We start from the raw sequence: 20,864 nt of genomic DNA on the forward strand, positions 1-20,864 counted from the left end.
CTTCACTCATCTACAGCAGAACAATAAGAACCATACTGTTAATCTCGTTATGATCAGGCCTTAGCAGAAAGTAAGTGTTTGCATACAATAAATACTAATTTCATATCTTTACTTGTACGTACAACATTGTTGCTCTGAACAATATTTACACACCCGAAATAGATCTGCCTAAACTGTTGTAACAGGCATGTGTTATAATTACATATTTAATTAACTAAATGTGCAGTTTCAATAAATTCCCCAAATTAAAGTTGTATCCACTCTAGTTAATTGTAAAATGGCATTGCAATTTCTAAAGGGCTGTAAACAAAACTTTTATTAAAGTAAACAACGCAAAGACTTCACAGTCTTTGTATTAGTGAATTTATTGGAGACTATTTTTGCCTAATATGTACAAAAAAAACTTTCATTACTTCTGTATTAATAAGTTGTATCAAATAAAAGGCATATCTTCAGACGTAAAGGGATAGCATACAAAATTTCAACATTCGGTATTTAAATGCTAAAGCTCAAGAAACATAAAGACAGACAGCGAGGTGTAAATTTCTAAGTGTTGTTCGCTGTTAAGCACAAAGCTATACAAATTTGTTATCTGTGATTTATCCACCACGAGTATTCAAACCCGGTTTCCAGCCTTTGAATCATTGCTTGAGTCATATGTGCTTCATTCGGGGCAGCACTCTGACTTTAATATTGTAATGTTACATTTTATAGCTCATAATTAGACGTGAGACATAAAATGCTATGATTTTTAACTTTTTTTCATGAGGATTTACATCAGATAGTTTTGTTTTATGCTGGTCATAATCCCTACTACACCTCGGTGGATATCGCATCTTACTTCCTCTACTGCATCAAATCCTGATTCCCTAGATTAGTATTGGAGTAATAAGTTAATAAAAGCAGTTACTGGATATATTTTGTTTGTAGTTAAAATTTTCAAGTGTTCAATTGCTTGTTTTACTTTAGATAATATTTTAAAATAGTCTTTTCTAAGTTTTTAACAAATTAAAAGATCAACTAACTATGCCATAGTATTTTTCGTATTGATGAGTGAAACTTCCCAAGTAGTCGTTCATCTTAGAAGGGCAACAAACTTCTACCACAGTGGTTCCCAAACTTTTTCAGCTTGTTACCCAATTTAACATGCCACATTAAGCATGTTACCCCTTTCACAAAATGTTTTCAACATTGATATATATGGCTAAATTAAACTAGAGATATATTGCACTTTATTTATTACACTTTATTTATTTACAATTTATTTATATAATTTATTTACACTGAATTACACTTTTAATTATTGTATTTGATCATTGTGCATTTCTAATGAATATTGCCAAAGATGTCAAGAACATCAGTGGGATGGATGGAGTTGCATACTTGAAGCTAGTTTAGGAATTCTTGGCTTTGTGGTTGAAAGTGCCAGCCTGGCATCGTTTGCAACATTCAAGCGAGTCCTCTTTTTTGTTTTCATCCCCAGCACGGTTGAGAACCCCTTCTCGCACAGATACGTTGTTGAGAATGATACCAACAACTTCAAGGCTCTCTTGGACAGAGTTGGCGAGTCAGCTAGTTGTGAAATCCAAAAGGAATCTGCATTTTGGTTTTGGAATTTGACTTTCAAGGCTTCATTTGCTCGCATTGTGATCCACTCCTCCTTTGCAGGGAAATCATCATCATGAATGGCCTCATCAGGTACAGAAAAGGGATGAATGATCTACTGAAGACAGGCTGTTTTTAGGTCACTCTCTGGAAAGTAGTGCTGCATGCTTGTTTCAAGCCCCTTCAAATGGTCGCTCATCTCTTTGTTGATGGTCTGTAAAAGTGATCCAGTATCATAACTATTCTCCTCAACAAACTGGTCTAGGGTGGGAAACTGAGCGATCACTCCTTTCTCCAAGCGTCGAATCCAGAGTCTCAATTTTCCCAGAAATGCAGTCGCAATGTGATGGACATCAATTACAGTCGTGTTTTGGCCCTGGAGTTGCAGATTATCACTGTTCAGCTCCGCAAATATGTCAGCCAAGTAACAAAGTCGAGCAAGCCACTCCTTATCAGTGAACTTGGTAGCAAAAGGAGATTCTTCTTGTTTCAGAAATTCCTGAAGAGCCGTTCGGAGCTCAATGACTCGACGTACAACCTTGCCTCGTGACAACCAGCAAACATCGGTGTGATAGAGCATAACTTGATACTGCTCTCCCATTTCCTTGCACATCTCCCTGAATATGCGCGAATTCACATCCTTGGACTTGATGAAATTGACGATTTTCAACACGTCTTCAAACACTAATATCAGATTACCAGGCAGGCTTTTTGATCCAAGAGAGTACCGATGAATGATGCAATGATCTACAGAAATTTCTGGATTCACAGCTTGTATGAAACCCCATAATCCATGATTACGACCCATCATCGACGGTGCTCCATCGACGGAGACCTAGATTAAAAAAGAAAAACTATTATAGATTGCGTCAGTTAGTCATTCTTACTTATCTTTTGCGTTATAATTATATGGTTTTAATTTCATTTAATTTATTTTGGTACTTTAGTATTTCAGTACGACAGGCACAATACTTTGTTGTGAATTATGTATAAAATATTAGCTACACTACAGCTACTTGTACAATAAATAAAACTATATGACTATATGCCATGTAATTCATTGTATTTATACTAATCTAGACTTTATATAAACATCTCTCCCTACCTGTTGAACGCTGTTCCAATCCAATCCATTCGTGGTAAAGAAACTGTTGATGATATTGAAGATATCTTCTCCCTTCGTGGTTGTAAGCAGATCTTCGCATAATAGGAACTCTTCTTTGATCTTGTCCTGGTGGACGTAACGAACAAACCCAAAGAGAACAGCACAACTGGTTACGTCACACGATTCATCAAATTGCAAGGAGAATTTGCTATATGAGCTTTCCTTGATCTCTGTTGTAACTTGGGACAGAATATCTGATGCCATGTCATCGACTCGTCGGCGGATTGTGTTGTTTGATAGAGATATGACACTCAGTTTCTTCGCTTGATCCTCCCCACATACCTTGCTTACCATCTCGTATGCACAAGGCACAATCAGATTCTCTGCAATGGTGTGGCATTTTTGTTGTTTGGCAACTTTATATGCTACAAATTAAGATGCTTCGACCGCAGCTTGAAGCTTTTGGGTTTGAATTCCAAATGAACCGAACTGGATATTCTTCAGTGCTACAGCCCGGCACTGAAAATAAGCCTGATCCTCATTTTAAAGATTTGGATGGCACTTCTGGAGGTGAGCTGAGAGTTTTGATGGCTTGAGGCTTTCATTTGTCAACACTTTGTGACATACTACACATTGTGGCCGATCCTCTCCACCAGAAGGTACATTCACAAAGCCATAGCGATGAAAGGCGTCAGAGTAGGTGCGCTTTTTTAGACATTTTATTGTTTAATCTGCAAAAAGAGAAAAAGAAAAACTGCATAAAAAAGTGTGAACAATGTGAACTTATTATTTATTTTTTCATGACATTCTAGATAGCATTAAAAGAGCTTATTCAGCACAGGAATGATGTAATAGTAGGTAAATATTAACTATACTGCACAGGGCAGTACACATACATACCAGGTTTTGTCTACCTCGGCTGATGCTCACATAGAAACTGACAGTGTGAAATAGAGGCAACCTCAGGCAGTGAGTGACGCGTACTGGACACGTCGATGAGTCATCAGGGTTACTGAGTGACTTGTGTTCTGAAGCATACTTGTCAAAATACTTTTAGGTTACCACACACTTAGATACATATTTTTTCTTTTCTACTACTGTATATTAGTTTTTGATGTTTATTGTTATTTGGTTTAACTTTATTACATACTTAAAATAGGTTTAATTTACAACTTTACATACTAAGACTAAGTTAACATTAATCCTAATACCAGCTACCTCAATGTTTTCTTGATTTTCAGAATTTTAACTTTTTTTCTGTCACCCCTCCATTACCCCCGATAAATTGTTAAATTACACCCAGTTTGGGAACCACTGTTCTACCAGATGACATTTGGTATGACCTTCTTTCTTCGGCTATTTCATCAGACATTTGCAAGTTTTTAGTAGCTTCAGATGTGTCTATCTCTCTCCCAAGATAATGTCCTCAAATAGGTCTGTCACACTTCTCACCTTCTCAATAGGTCTGCAATTTTAGCAAGTTTCCTTCCTAAACCTTGCTTCCTTTCAGCTCAGGAAGGTATGCGTCCTTCTCTAAGTGCTCTTGTAGGTCTGTGCCAGCTTCACATTACCTATAATCACAGGCAAGCTAGCCCAATTCTGGATCATGTTACACTGAGAACTTTGCAGTTTTGCATTCAAAATACTCTATTATTCAACCCATTGTTCAGTATAACATTATTATTATTCACCAAAGTTTATGTTGTGTGTTTTAATATTCTAAATCAACGGAAAAAACTACAATAATCTGAAGTATCAAACCTAGCAGATATATGAGCTATTGTTAAGAACTAAGATTCTGTGAGACAACAAATATAGATGCACTGGCTCGCAAACAAATCTTTATTTACAGTTCAGTATCAAACATAAATATTGAGCTAATGAGCATAAGTTATCGGTTAAACGAAAGTGTACTAGTCAAGGATTTAGTTTCATCGTAATGTCAAAAAACTGAAAAAGTAGCTCAGACAAAATTTATGTCAAAATAAACACACTTTGCTCTGTGTGTATGTGTGACCAATCCTTTGATAACTAGCATGGGTAAATAAAAATATTATCATTAGGTAGTTTTTCTCGAGGCATCATATGTACATTCCTTAACACAGTCAAGACTTTGCTGTATGTTTTCGTTTTTTGAATTTCGCTACACGAGGGCTATCTGCGCTAGCCGTCCCTAATTTAGCAGTGTAAGAACACGTGGAAAGCGGCTAGTAATTACCACCCACCGCCAACTCTGAACTACTCTTTTACCCACGAATAGTGGGATTGAACATAACTATATAACGTTCCCATTGCTGGAAAGGTGGGCATGTTTGGTGTCACGAAAATTCGAACATGCGACTCTCAGATTACCAGTCGAGTGCCCTAACTACCTGGCCATATCAGACACACACTCGAGAGAGTCTCAAACATAAATCACTTTTATTATATGTATTTGATACGTTTTACAATTTTCCCGAGAGGGAGCCAAAGGCCGCCAGGAGAGATCACATGTTTAACGATTCGCGCCTCTAACAGTAGTGTTTTGTGTGTCAATCACTCAGTAAATAGTAAAATTGCGTCACATAAGGACGATTAACATTGCACTTTGTAGTGTCATGACATCAGTTAACGCATACACGCTATGAATCATGGAAAGAATAATTAATGCCCTCTGTAGGCTACAACATAGCATAAAACATGAACTTCAGCAGTAAGAAATAAAAAAAACGATTTCTACTCTTAATTTTGACTTTTTTTATTCTTGAAACAAAACAATTCCGAGAACCTTGCGCAAGTACATTTCGTGGGAAAAACAATTCTTAACTGGTTTATTAGCAACTTTGCTCCATACGAACAGTAAACTAAGTTTCTCCAGTTTAGTTGCTTTGATTTTTCTGTTTGACTTATTACGATAAGACTCCTTGCAAAAACCGCAAAACTTATATTTGTTCTGGCTTTAGCTGACAAACTCGATTACTTTTAAATAACAATTTTTAAAAAGTTTCGTTGAAAAGAGAAAAACAGGCGAAAGAGGAAATCACGAAACGCAATCACCTATCAGAAAATCTCTATACTTTCCTTCGATACTGCGATCAAAACAACATTGATTGGTGACATTTTCTAACAAAATATAAATGTTCATACCCCGGGTAAACTTTTGAGATGTCATATACATAGAAGCGAAACTTACAATATAAAAGCAAACGTACTCTAACCCTGTTTTGAAATAGTTCATATTACTCTGTGGACTTCAGGTTTGACCCATAAAGCTGTCAAAAGTCACACATTGCTGTAACACTTATGTCATCAAGCTGTCATCATTCAATCAAATTCTAGTGTCGATTTTTTTTCTTTAGAAATTCTATCGTTGCTGTTTGTAATCAAATATTCTTTCTACGTTTTGTCAGTATGAAGTCAAACCAGAAGGTTCAATTACTAATTGTACCTCGGTCATCTGTCACAGGCCATCCGCTTGGACGTTGGCCGAGAAAACTAGAGGTTGTGATAAAAATAAAGTTCCGATTGCATTAAGTTACTCAACACCATGAGCTTCATTGGGATATTTCAAAATAGTCAGTAATGTTATAAGCCATATCGCATTATCATGTTTTTGCAGCACAGAATATTATCTGGTTGAATTAAATATCGATCGCTCAGCGGTGAAACTGACTTAGTGGGTGAGACGTCACGATTCATCAACGCTGTTGACCGCTATGTGGCGTGACTCTGGCACTGAGAAAATTTACGATGGTGTAGGTACCTGTAATTAAGTAACTGATATCCGAGCGCTCCATAAATTTTCCTTTCATATAATTATAGAAGTACTTATAGTTGTCACAGAGAATAAAGATGCTGCTTGGAAGAAGAATGGTTAAAAGTTGAAAAATTACACTTCCTCGTTGTATTACATATGTTATGTACAGATTACAAAGTTATTAATCAAAAACAATTGCCAGTGTAGACAGGTGGATAAAGTCCAATATCCATGAGGTTTTATAACGTTTACAATACAACCATCAGGGATATTCTTAATATTCATTCAGATTAAGACACTTCATTCAAAAGATAACAGACGAGAGGTTTTGGTTTGGTATGTTTTGAATTTCGCGCAAATTTGCGCTAGCCGTCCCAAATTTAGCATGGTGAGACTAGTGGGAAAGCAGCTAATCATCACCATCCACCGCCAACTCTTGGGCTACTTTTTTACCAATTAACTTACCAGTGGGATTGACTGAACATTATAACGCCGACACAGCCGAAAGGGTAAGCATATTTGGTGAGACGTGGATTCAAACAGACGAAAGAAACCTTCTTCTTTATATATTGCAAGCATTTATTTAGTTTCAAATTTTGCACACACAAAAGTACCCAAAGGGCTACCTGCCTAAGCCGTTCTTGATTTTAAACTGATAGATTAGACGGAAGAAAGCTTGTCACTACCAACTCGTGAGCTATACAACAGTCTCAAAATGCATAGCGTTTTTCTGTAGTAAAGGATCGAAAACCAAGAATCTTTATCTTCACAATCCAGACGTACTAATAACTAAAAACTTCTAGTCCTATTGAAAGATAAACTAAAACTGATAAGAACTAATGTAAGGAAAGATAATGATATAAATTCGTGAAAAGTTTCAAAATTTGCTATAAAAATCATTTGAAGTCTATGTTATATTATGCCAAAAAATGCATAAACGAATTTGAAATTATTGTTAGTCTGAAAACGATTTTGAATGCTTTTTGTATTTCGATACTTATCAGAAAGTGTAACATGTGTGAAGTATTTTTAGTGTAACTATTTGGAAAACTTCAGTATTTTTAGACTAAGAGATAAAAGGTGACTAGATATTTCGTTGTTATTGTTTTCCATTACATCTTACTACTTTGTATCAAAATTTGTACTACATTCTAGAAAAGTATAGTATTTTAAGGTTTTGACCTGAACGGCACCTAATACGCCAGATTACTAAACCTCCAAGACAGGTTACAAGTTGCTAAAAAATGCTATCAGTATTTGGCAAATGTGATAGGTGCTTCATTCAAGAGGCAGTTAGCTTAATGAACTAAAACATCTACTCAGAAAGACTGGTTCTGATCTATCTCGCTTTTAGTTTTTACTTCTTCCATTAAATATGATATTAATGTGTTAATTGTTTACGTGCAGGAGACTGGTAATTCCATTTGTTTATACACTTTATACGAGGAGGACCGTCATGGGAAGTTGGGTTAAGGTGTAATCTGAAGGTCGCGGGTTCAAACCCCCCTTGCAACAAACATGCTCGCCCTTTCAGCCATAGGGGCGTTATAATGTTATAGTCAATCCCCCTATTCGTTGGTAAAAGAGTAGCTGAAGAGTTGGCGGTGGATAATGATGACTAACAGCCTTCCCTCTAGTTTTACACTGCTAAATTAGGGACGACTAGCGCAGATAACTCTCGTGTAGCTTTGCGCGAAATTCAAAAACAAACAAACACTTTCTACTATTAGTTACTTTTTGAACAACCAAACTATTTCTGAAAAAATTCAAAAACTGTCAGGCCTAAGCTTTAAAAAAAACTGTTACATGTATTATTAGAAAACGAAGTTAAAATTATCAACTTAATATCAGCACATTGGTGAATTTTTCTTTCTTTTTTTTTTTTCGTTGATGGCTAATTATCGTCGTTTAAAGTGTTAAAACTTCTATTTATAATGTTTTCGAAGAGAAGGCAGGCCAAGTGGGTTAAGGCGTTCGACTCGTAATCTGAGGGTCGCGGGTTTGAATCCGGGTCGCACCAAAACACGCTCGCCCTTTCAGCCGTGGGGGCGTGATAATGTGACGGTCAATCCCACTATTCGTTGGTAAAAGAGTAGCCCAAGAGTTGGCGGTGGGTGGTGATGACTAGCTGCCTTCCCTCTAATCTTACACTGCTAAATTAGGGACGGCTAGCGCAGATAGCACCCGAGTAGCTTTGCGCGAAATTCAAAACAAAAATAGAATATCATCAAACAGCATTTAATCCACCGATGTAGAAAGAAATAGCTTTATGAATTGGACATCATTCAATAAAGACTTTAATCCAATAAATATTCATAACAACGTTTAAAGTAGTTAATGCAGTGTGTTAAGGACTATCATAAGCATACAACACCTTCAAAGTTTGGGTCCCCTTAAAGAATCTTGTTTTGTTTTATGTAAAACCTAGTGATGAAATTCGACATTAAATTGCGACTTTTACGAAAAGCATTGCACTCTTCAGTTTTTCAGATAATTTAGACTTTGCAATGAAACAAACAATATCTAACGTAAAATGTCCAAAGGATGCTGTTGGACAGAAGTAATATCGTCGAATGATAATAGAAATTTTCGATAAGTCATTTTTACGGTAAAATTTACTTGACGCAAAGGAATAATGCTACAAACATGACATACCTTAACAAAACAATTGTACATTCAGAGTAAGTGTCTATTAGAATACCAATCAATGATATTCCATAAAGCTTTCAAACAACCCTTAAAATAACCATTATTTCTTTGGATATAAAAACGAAATTTTAAACGTAATATTATAGGAACTTGAAGCCTGAGGCCAGATTGAAACCCGTCCTTATATTTTGTGCTCAAACTCTCATCATAGTATTCAAGAGAAGATGACTACAACAGATAAGGTCCACTACTCTGTACCGATTGCTAGTTGAAGCCGTCATCTGCTGATCGACAACGTTCATCCATTCGTAGTCTTGCTTAAAGCCAGCGGCAACTTTCCACGCTACAAGTCCTAGCTTCCGCCGCCTCTAATGGCACGATTAGGACTTACAAATTAAGGGGTGCGCAGCGGTCAATCTTTACAAAAAAAAAATGAAAAAAAAGCAAAAGTTCTCAGAAGGCGGGCCAACTCACACCTAAATCAACGCAGAAACTTTTTAGTGACCTGTAACCTAGGCTCGAGGTTAACTAATTCTGCTCTACCCTCTCTATATGCACTGTTTACTCAGTAAAGCCTTCATTTTCATGATATACGCCCCCTCTTGGTGGCGCCCTAATTAAAATCGCCACTGACAGAGTTCCCGCTGTCAGTGAGCGGCGCTGCCATAGAGAGAGCTTGACAGGTTGAACAAGTAAGAATCTTCGTTAGCAGCTGAGAACCGAGTAGTCTTTAATTTCAAGGTGTTAGTTGCTAGCATTTTCTTATCTGAGGTTCATCGGTTATACCTGGGCTGACAGGAAAACCTCCTTGCTCTGCAGGGTGGTGCACTTTAAATGGTACGTGGGTCATGAGCAAATATACTGGAATCTTGCGAGTTATTGTATAAAATGTATTAATACTAGTTGGTAATCCTATTTGGTCTCAACGCTGCTTCAAAAAAAGAAAAAAAAGATCTTCAAAATTCAAAAATATTTTTATCTCTTATACCTTTCAAACTAAAGTTAAAACGTTTCTAAGAGACATGCATATTTTTCATATCTCCCGATTCCTTATAGATGGACGAAAAAAGTAACATTACCATTTGGACGTCCTAACATCATAACTAAACAATGCTCATTCAATTCTTTTGCAGTCTGTAAGAACCATAAGTGATAATTTGTTTGTTTTTTAATTTCACTCAAAGCTACACCAGGGCTACTTGCGCTAGCCTTTCGTAATTTAGCAGTGTAAGACTAGAGGGAAGGCAGTTAGTCATCACCACCCACCGCTAAATCCTAGGTCACTCTTTTACTAATGAATAGTGTTATTGGCCATCACTTATAACGTCCCCACGGCTAAAAGAGCGAGCATGTTAGGTGTGACGGGGATTCGAACCCGCGATCCTCGATTTGCCTTAACCACCTAGCCATGTCGGGCCAGAGTGAAAGTAAAGAGGATTATATTATAAAATATCAACCACAATACATCTTGTATATCCAGTGCCAAAGAGGACGTTTGCCATTGTTAGAGATCATCAGGCCAGGTGAAATATGACAAATACAGTAATCGTCTTGATGCTACACACACACATATATATATATCATCTATTTTTATGTACAACAACTGCTAGGGTATGTTTGTTTGTTTTTCGCACAAAGCTACTCGAGGGCTGTCTGTGGAAGCCGTCCCTAATTTAGCAGTGTAAGACTAGAGGGAAGGCAGCTAGTCATCACCACCCACCGCCAACTCTTAGGCTACTCGTTGGTAAAAGAGTGGGATTGACCGTAACATTATAACGCCCCCACGGCTGAAAGGGCGAGTATGTTTGGCGCGACGGGGATGCGAACCCGCGACCCTCAGATTAAGAGTCGCACGGCTTATCACGCTTGGCCATGCCGGGCCCGCTAAGGTATGAGTCATGAGTAAGTAACTGAATTATAATTACTACCACTTCTATTTAAGGCATTTATAAATTTCATTTTTAGGTAAGACTTAATAATTCATCCTCATACATATTTAGCTTATTTTGTTAAACTTATAAACTGTTTAATTTAATTTATTTATTATTTCATTTTACTTGAATTAACTTTACAACCAGTCACGAGAATTTGCAAGCTAGCAGATTGTTTCACTTAATAATTTTCTACATCTCTAACAGCAGATAAGCTTTTATTTCTCTTATTTTGATTGATATTTACGATGCTCTTGGCATTTTACGAAAAAAAATGAGATATTTACACCGGTGTTTCTCGTACTTACAATATTTATTGAATTTCTGTGCATGATATTTTGGTTGAACTCTATCTCGTACTCAAGGGTTGTATAGATAATTTCTGTAGAACGGTGTATCTCAAAACTGTCGACTTTAACTTTTTCATAAAAAAAAAAAAAGTAACTGGTGTATCAGGTATAGAGCTTGAGATACAAAAATACGAAAATCGAATGGGTGAAAAAGAATAGGAAGTAGGTGAGTAATACTCATGAAAATGCAAACAACTTAGACTGCTGAACACGGAGTAACGAAACTGGTGTTTATCAGGTTACAGTTTCAAACCCACTGATTCTAAGCTGGTACACTTTATGGACTAACTGTTGTTGTTGTTGTTGACGAAACGTAACGTATATAAATTAATGTGTAGAATTATAAACGGACGTTTCTCTGCGTTAAATTACTTTTATTGAGAGCTTTCGACCCACTTACCTGGGTCTTCATCAAGCAACAATGCATTGTTAAGCCTAAAGCTATACAAAAGGTTTTTTTTTTTTCGTGGCGTGCCCATCAAGGGTAATAAAATCCGATTTCTAGTGCTATTATGAACTAAACAAATGCACTATGTACACAATTACTGTGTACACGACAAATAAATATATTTATAAAAGACTGAATACAAAAATTCGATGTTTATATTTATAATTTCTTTTTTATACTTTTATTTTGCTTTAACTATTTAACCTTTGATGATCATTAAATATTTTTTATTTGACCAATCACAAAAACTAAATTTTCCTCACTCCAATAATTTTCTTCTCTAATTTTAGAAATTTGATTTTAATATGAGGTTTTCAATATCTAGATTTTTCGCATTTCATTATAAATAGTTGTTTTAAAAATGTTTTGTTTTCAATATTTCGACACTGTTTATTTCAATTTTTTACCAAATGATTGAAAATACAGTTTCTGTTTTAAAACAAATTAAAATTTGTTGTAGAAAAGAGGGAACTATGATATACTTTATTTTCAACTTTCAGGTTGGTAAAACTGCTTTCTTCAAGTTAGGGTTTGGAATATTATTTTTCATTATTATTAGCAGCTAAGCGCTTGATAAGGAACTTTGTTACTGCTATATCAATGCTCTGTTCCTTTGTGACGTGTAAAGGTTAAACAAACATTCAAGATTATAAGATATATTTTATATAACTTATAACTCAAGGCATTGGTTCAAGATTTAAATATTTTGTTTTCACATTTTAAGCCCTGTTTAGGTTTCGCTTTAAGAAAGAAAAATTTCAAAGAGCACACAACGAATATTTGGAAGAGCTTGGAGCTAACCTTATTTGATGCTTCTGTTATGTATCTAATACAATCTTCAATAGCATATCACGGCAATAGCATACATAAAAAAAGTTGCAATATGAAGACAGCTAGAAAAATACAATTAGATAAGATATCAAAATATTTGAAAATATTTTAGTGGGGGCGAGCATAACCTAGTGGTATGTGAAGTACTTTGGATCAGAAAGTAGGGTCTTTGGTTAGAACCTGCGATATGTCATATCTCTGGACACGCTTCACACATTCATCTGTAACCACGTTATAAAAGAGAGAATCAGTTCTGCTAGTCGGTTAACAGTAGTCATGCAGACGATGGATGCTGCTTTTGTCCTCTCTTTGGTCAGAATTTGTAAATCAGGAAGGGCTATGCTACGCACTTTGGTTTTTCACGTAGTCGTTTAATCCATGAGTTTTATAAGATAACGTTCAGATGGAAAAGTAACACACACTAAAACAACATTTCCAAGCACTAACAAATATGAACTTATTCTTGAATTATAATTTAATAATTCCCTTTATAGTCATTTTTATTGAAAAAAATTCAACCCGAATCATAAAACGATAGAAAAAAGTGTAAAATAATATGTAATTGAGCAAATTTATATCAAATAAACTAAACAACTTTAGTCCTCTAACAAACTAGTGCATTTTCAGTGATTTTCACTTAACAATTATCAAACGATTTGACTAAATCCAAATGGGAAAACCCGAAGTAAAATTTTGTAGCTTTAAGTTTTAAATTAGTTTAAGGCAACACGCTAGATTTTTGGATTTCACTATTCAAGTCTTCAAACTATCTTATCCAAATGGGGGGAAAACTCTCATAAACAAAGAATACGAACAAGACTTACTAAAACATACGATAATTGGCTTTACTTGTTAGTTTCTAGATTCCTTTTCTCACCCTAAACTGGGGAATCTCCCCCTCTCTTCCCCTAAAGCAATAGTGTAAACTAAGCCCTAACAACAATTTTTCACAACTGGTTTGGTCTCTAGCGAACTTAAATCTTAGCTTCGCATTTTCTAAAAGTGGAGAGACCTCCCTATTTATCCCGATATGTAAGACTCAAACTAATCCCCAAAGAGGACGAACCGTTTGATGTTTTTGTGTTTTATTTGTTGGACTGAAGATAAGTTTTATTTTTCATGGGGGAAAGGATCTTCCATAAAGAAAGGAACAACTTGAGTCCTCTTGTGAACTTTAACAACGGGGCCAATCTCTGGTTGATTTCAGTTGTCAGTCTCGAGTGCACTTTACTTTCCAAAGCTGGAAAGTTTATCTGAAGAGAAGGATTCACTTTCACGCTGAACGAAAATTCTAATGACTGATTTGGCCTTCAAGAACTGAAAATTTATAATATAGTTAAAAATTTGAGGAAATATTCATAAGTTAATGGAAAACTACCAGAAATTGCGTGTTTGTTTCTTTGGAATTAAGCACAAAACTATACAATGGGCAATCTGTGTCCTGCCCACCACGATCATCGAAACTCAATTTCTAGTATTATAAGTTCACAAACATACTGCCGTACCATTGTGAGGTAGAAGCTGTGTAACTTAAACACTAAGAATTTTGTAGTAAGTATTTTTAGACTGAATAATATTAATATATATATACTTGATCTTATACTTAAATGGTATTTCCATCATCAAAGGGCTCGACAAGGCCAGATGGTTAAGGCACTCGACACGTAATCGCGGGTTCGAATCACCGTCACACCAAATGTGCTCGCCCTTTTAGCCGTGAGGTTATTATAATGTGACGATCAATCCCACTATTCGTTGATAAAGGAGTAGCCCAAGAATTGGCGTTGGGTGGTGATGACTAGCTGCCTTCCCTCTAGTTTCACACTGCCAAGTTAGGGATGGCTAGCGCAGATAGCTCTCATGTAGCTTTGAATTAAAAAAAAAAAACAATCATCAAAGAATAATTGGACGTAGTGTAGTTTTGATATAACATGAAGTATCATCACACAAACTTTGTTGTGACGTTGTGTTCTTTTGTGAACTGTATCTTTGTGTCCGTACGCGATGAACAATTATCAACATTTTTAACTTCTTAAATTCGTGAAATATTCGAAATCTTTTGTATATACCCCAGGAAGATTTTAGAACCGTTCTTCTATTCGTTTTGTTGTTTTCACGAGTTTCACAACTAAATAGATTTTTTCTTGTTACTTCACGAATGCTAATACCCACGAAACTTTCCAGAACTTCTAGAAGAAAAACTTAGATAATACACTGAAAATAGTGAGACTATCAGGCAGAAAATGTGTGTGTGTGTGTTTTCTTATAGCAAAGCCACATCAGGCTATCTGTTGAGTCAACCGAGGGGAATCGAACCCCTTATTTTAGCGTTGTAAATCCGTAGACCTATCGCTGTACCAGCGGGGGACGAACAGAACCTGACCAATACAGGTGCATTTGTGGAATATTTGTGCCAATATTCAATAGACCCACATGGTGAATGATACACGCACATTCCGTCCCACCATCCTCCTGAAACCAACAGAAATAATATAATGTGTAGATTGAGATCTTTGCTAGCATATTATAAGGCAATTTTTGAAGCACAGTGTTGCATGTAAAAATGCAGTCTTTGCTCTGCACTTAGCCATATCAATCATATTATGTTTCAAGATATAAAAAGTATCAAACGTAACTAAGATTATTGAAGAATGTAGCGAATGATGTAACTTTTACAGTAATGTTGCGTATTTTTCCCAGGCAAAGTTTTAAGTGGAAACATTAGTATTGTTGGGATTTAAACATATTGTACAACTACTGTGAATTTGTTTTGTTTGTTTGTTTTGAATTTTCGCACAAAGCTACTCGAGGGCTATCTGTGCTAGCCGTCCCTAATTTTGTAGTGTAAGACGAGAAGGAAGGCAGCTAGTCATCACCATCCACCGCCAACTCTTGGGCTACTCTTTTACCAACGAATAGTGGGATTGACCATCACATTATAACAACCCCACGGCTGGGAGGGCGAGCATGTTTAGCGCGACTTGGATGCGAACCCGCGACCCTCAGATTACGATCGCATGCCTTAACGCGCTCGGCGATGCCGAACTACTGTGAAAACGCAAATATTTGTTTTTACATTTATCTAACGAATAAGGTACAGACTTTATTTTTTTTTAATTCTAAGTATAGTTATTTAAAGCTAGTTTAAACGGCACGATGTACGCGATATTGGTTAACAAAAAATGGAGTAAAAATTAATGAAAATTATGTTATTATTAATTTACTTCTCCGTTTGCCACAATATAAGATTATTCGCTTATTACACTGTACGTGTTCGAACTGGTCAGAATCACTCTAATTATATCTATCGATTTCCAAAATGTATTATTGTACTGTTAGGTTGCCGAATTCACGTGCAATCATGATGAACAAAATACGTCCATGAATCCTATATATTGCGTTTTTAAATAAATAGTAATCACAACTAGTTTTGAAGACATTTTTCTTATATTATGTTAAGCAAGTACTTGCTTGAGTGAACACCTAATTCTTTCGCTTAAAAGTAAATACTAGACTGTGCTCTCGTAAGAAAGAGACGGAGATTATCCGTCTTAAAACAGCTATTCGCTTATTATTTGTACCGCTGGTTCTTATTCCATGTAGAAGGGCGTAAATGAAGGGTTAGCTGGTGCAACCCAAGCAGCAAACACTGAGACAGGTTTTGTAGATTCTTATCGATTTTGATAGGGAACTCTGGCACCTGGTGCTAAGCTTGACGGCAAGCGTGTGAAGTTTAAAAGAACCTGTTATTTGTGTCAACAGTGTACTCCCCTCACCCTAGAGCTAAGAATTATTCATGGGGGGAGGCAGGGGTGGTTTGAAGTCAGGTCTCCTGTATAACGTATAATGATTAATATTAACGTTTACTGACGGTTTTTTGTTGTTTTTTTAACTTCTTGGTGGCTTAGCTAAGCACTTATTTACTGCTTTTTATTATAAAGTCACCGAATGTCTCAAACATGCTACTACTAAACATAATAAAGTTGAGGTATTTGAATACAAATGGCATTTATTAGGCTGATGCGACTGTATTTATTCGTGATACTAAGACATAATATAGGCGCAAAAATATGGTTTATAAAATAAGAAGAGCTCTAATACAAGCTATTCAACTTACTCCCAGTGAAGAAAGGTCTATATCCTGAAAACATATGACCGTTATTGTAATATGTTTAACGCAAAATGGGTATTCTAAATTAAATGGTTTGAAGTAACCCTAAAGCCACATAATTTGTTATCTGTGCTCTGCCCATCATGGGTATCGAAACCCTGATTATAGCGGTGTGAGTCCGCGCACATGACTCTGTGACACTGGAGGGCAAGTTAAATGATAAATTAGTATGTATAATGAAAAAAAACTAAAATATTTCATAAAATTATTGATGTGATACAATTTTATTACAAAGTTAAAAAACTAAAAATATATAATATTTACTTTCACGTGTATGATACAATGACTTATACAATGAGAATATCATTTCAAATCTGTATTTAAAAAAAAAAAATATTGTTCAACTCAGCACTTTAGACGTGTGGAACTTTGTTCTTGAATCATAAGGAAGACAGCTCCACCTGTCAGGGTTTTAACAATATTTTTGTTTTGTTTTGTATATGTTAACACTTTTTATATCTTACCTATTTTTGAACTTTTTTTAATGTTCATGTCATTTTAATTCTGATATATAAGTATTTAAAACCTGATTTTATTAGTTTCTCACATTTAAGTCTTTAACATCCAAGCAACACAGAGAATAAGAAGAAACATCATTTGAGAAGTAAAACTGAAGAATAGGAAATGATAAGTGAAGAACAATATATATTGAGAAATGCATTAGATGTTGAAGAAACAAAAGATAAATTGAAAAAAAAAAAGGTACGTAAAAACTGATTGACTAATTAGATAGAGGGCGAGGCTTTCTCGTCGGGAAAGTAAACAACTAACTAATTTTGTCAGTTGGAATTTAATAACGTTAAAAAAGTTCAAAATTTAAGTATTAAAAATACTATTTATGTCCTATACGTCAATAAACGTTTTTGTATAAAATTCTGATCTTATAGGAATGTTAAAAAAATAAAGTTGTGAACATTCACGAATGCCGAATAACTTGATCTGAAATTTTAATCACTATAAAAAATATTAAACATTAATGAGTGATAACTGTGCCGTAACTGTTTCATGAAATTATTCAAAGTTTTTAAAAAATATGATTAATTGAACCATCAACTATACTCTTTAAACGTTAAAAGATAAACCTAATATTATGTTGAATTATCTTTGCCCAGTTGTACTTTATTTGTTGCTGGTAAAATATTTTCACTTGGAGTTCTTTTTCTCGTGTAAAATCTCTTTTAAAATGGTTAAATTCATAACCTGGTTTGCCTTCACGTGTAAAATTCGCTGACTTCAAACTCGGTATGCTAACAAACATAACTGACCAGAAAGTACGCTACAGATATATCTTAACCATCTTGATTCTGATTTTTCTTCGAAACCTTTCACTGCTTATTGGATATCCGCGTTCTAGAAACCCACACGTATAATACAAAGACTATACAACTAGTACGTATTTTTTAGGGTAATACTTAACTTCTAATTCTACTCATTACCCTTAATAAATAAGCTGAGTCAATTATTTAGCTTTTAAACCGCTTCTTTCTTGAAGCAGTTTGTTTTAGTGTTGGTTTAGTTTCTCAGCAGTGTTGTTTGTTTTAGTGTTGGTTTAGTTTCTCAGCAGTGTTGTTTGCTTTAGTGTTGGTTTAGTTTCTCAGCAGTGTTGTTTGTTTTAGTGTTGGTTTAGTTTCTCAGCAGTGTTGTTTGTTTATAACTTTTGCAGGAACCTGTACACGGACTACCTGCACATAACCGTCCCCAATTTTGATCTGATATGCTAGAGAGAAGGCAGGCAGCTAATAGAAGCCGCCGAGTAAGATTTGACTGTTACTCTTATTGCACACACACACACACACTATCCCAAATTGAGAAGCGCTTTTTTGCTACAATGGGAAACGAATAAGAAAATCCTTGATTCATATTTTTAAAGTGTTAACCACTGGACCTCAACCAGTCAATTTATTAACATTAGCTTCATTTTTACACTTTCTTTTGTATTTCGGAATGGCTCAGAATAAAAATATTTTTTGTCATATTTAATCGGCATGGCCAAGCGTGTTAAGGCGTGCGACTCGTAATCTGAGGGTCGCGGGTTCGCATCCCGGTCGCGCCAAACATACTTGCCCTTTCAGCCGTGGGGGCGTTATAATGTGACGGTCAATCCCACTATTCGTTGGTAAAAGAGTAGCCTAAGAGTTGGCGGTGGGTGGTGATGATTAGCTGCCTTCCCTCTAGTCTTACACTGCTAAATTAGGGACGGCTAGCACAGATAGCCCTCGAGTAGCTTTGTGCGAAATTCAAAAAACAAACAAACAATTTAATCAGAATAAAAATCGATCAAAACTTATTTATATCACCATTCATTTGTTGTGCTTTAGCGAAACTTTTCATTAACCTACTTAGATAAACACTGAATAACAATAATTTCAAATTAAACATTATATGATACATTATCTCTTAAGGGAGTAAACACATCGTTCCCCAGTAGCTCAGCGGGATGTCTGCAGACTTACAATATTATAACCCAGGTTTCGATACCCACGGTAGGCAGAGCTCAGATAACCCATTGTGTAGCTTCATCCTAAATTCAATCAAACACATTTTTTCTCTTTCATGATTTTTTATGTTTTCTCTCAGTTTCATGATTTTTTATGTTTTCTCTCAGTTTCATGATTTTTTATGTTTTCTCTCAGTTTCATGATTTTTTATGTTTTCTCTCAGTTTCATGATTTTTTATGTTTTCTCTCAGTATCATTTTGGTTTGCTTGTCGGCTTTACCAGTAATTATAAATCTTTAAAATTCTACCCACCCGAAAAAAGAAGAGGAAGAAATATCTTCCTTCCAAAATTGTTTGAGATGTTGAGGTTCTTGTGGGGAACTTACCTAATTATTTTGATTCTATGTTTTTCTTAGTATCATAATTTAATTTGAAGAGCTAAATAGCATTAGACAAAAATAAGAACAAACAATTCAAAACTTCAAGACTTACAAATATTTTTTTTGTGTCAGTGCCCAAACTATCCGAGTTACGTTTTCGTAAGGAACTGCGTGATAAGATTCGGGTGTAGCCTAATACCTGACGTGTACTTTCAAATGTTACAAAAAAAATATAATTTTTCAAATGATTAAAAAAAATCAGACAAATCCTATGGTAGCGGGTACTTTGTAGCAATAAAAATCTGTTAAAAAAACGTGACGATGCATTTTGTTTGTTTTCTTAAATAGTGAGCGTTTGTTCATACATACAAAGATCTTGACCAAATATATAAATATATATACGTAACGTAGAAAAAACGTAATTGAGACTAATGAAAAATATTTAACATGAATATTAAAATAATAATTTGTAATGCTAAATTGATGTGTTTTACTTAATATTTCATACCTCAGATAAACTGTAAGACAAATCTGATGTTAATATCCGGAACTGCTTAATTATTTTGGTGCTTATTCGGCATTTCACTATTTATATAGCTTATTAATAATAAGAACATCGAATACAATATTAGAAACAATTGATGAAAGTCCTTCAGTAGTGCTTGTTTATAAAACATATTAACAGCCATGGTAAAAATATAGTATTTCGAAAACTTTGGTCTTAATGAACTATATATATATATATGTTTATGTATGTATTGGTGACATAAACAGTTCTCATAACTTGGGATGATAGTTTTACAGTCCAGAAACTATGTGCTTTGAAAACACATGGTTTCAAGGAAAAGATAAAAACTTTAATTAATCCCGGATATCGAACAGACACAATAGAAAGATATGACACCCTATTGGCCTATTACAGGGTTTCTATTTTCTGTGTGAATTTTATTTATTGAATCTATGCATTTTCCGTGAATGAATAAATTATTATTTAAAGTCCAAATCTACGTTTATCTTCAAAAGTGCCCTCAATAATAGTTTACGTTTTATTTTCCGTTGTATGACGAAATTCTTGAAAAAGGAAGCATATTTTGCCCTTATTATAATAAAGAGACAAACATCGAGTTGTAAACATAATGTAGTGAGCTATTTATGATAGAACATACTCTCGGTTTCATTGGTATCTTTTCTTCAGGTATAAGAAATATAATGGTAATAAT

At 35.1% G+C, this 20,864-nt stretch overlaps 1 protein-coding gene and 1 long non-coding RNA gene across 2 annotated transcripts in view; one reads left to right on the top strand and one right to left on the bottom strand.

Moving 5' to 3' along the window:
- Nucleotides 1–1,720: 1,720 nt before the first annotated feature.
- Nucleotides 1,721–5,861, bottom strand: LOC143236485 (protein FAM200C-like). Its single transcript, XM_076474771.1, has 4 exons — nucleotides 5,837–5,861; nucleotides 2,711–3,135; nucleotides 2,141–2,440; nucleotides 1,721–1,819 (listed from the first exon to the last, which is right to left on the bottom strand). Exons 1-4 carry the CDS (start codon nucleotides 5,859–5,861, stop codon nucleotides 1,721–1,723), a joined length of 849 nt encoding a protein of 282 aa, XP_076330886.1.
- A 3,896-nt stretch (nucleotides 5,862–9,757) lies between these two features.
- LOC143239901 (uncharacterized) overlaps nucleotides 9,758–20,864 on the top strand; it is a 49,220-nt gene continuing 38,113 nt past the window's right edge. Inside the window, exons 1-2 of the long non-coding RNA XR_013021434.1 lie at nucleotides 9,758–9,932; nucleotides 17,366–17,528. This is a non-coding gene — a long non-coding RNA (uncharacterized LOC143239901). The remainder of the gene's footprint in view (nucleotides 9,933–17,365; nucleotides 17,529–20,864) is intronic.

The sequence above is a fragment of the Tachypleus tridentatus genome, chromosome 13 (assembly GCF_004210375.1).
Source record: "Tachypleus tridentatus isolate NWPU-2018 chromosome 13, ASM421037v1, whole genome shotgun sequence".
NCBI classification, from domain to species: Eukaryota; Metazoa; Arthropoda; class Merostomata; order Xiphosura; family Limulidae; genus Tachypleus; species Tachypleus tridentatus.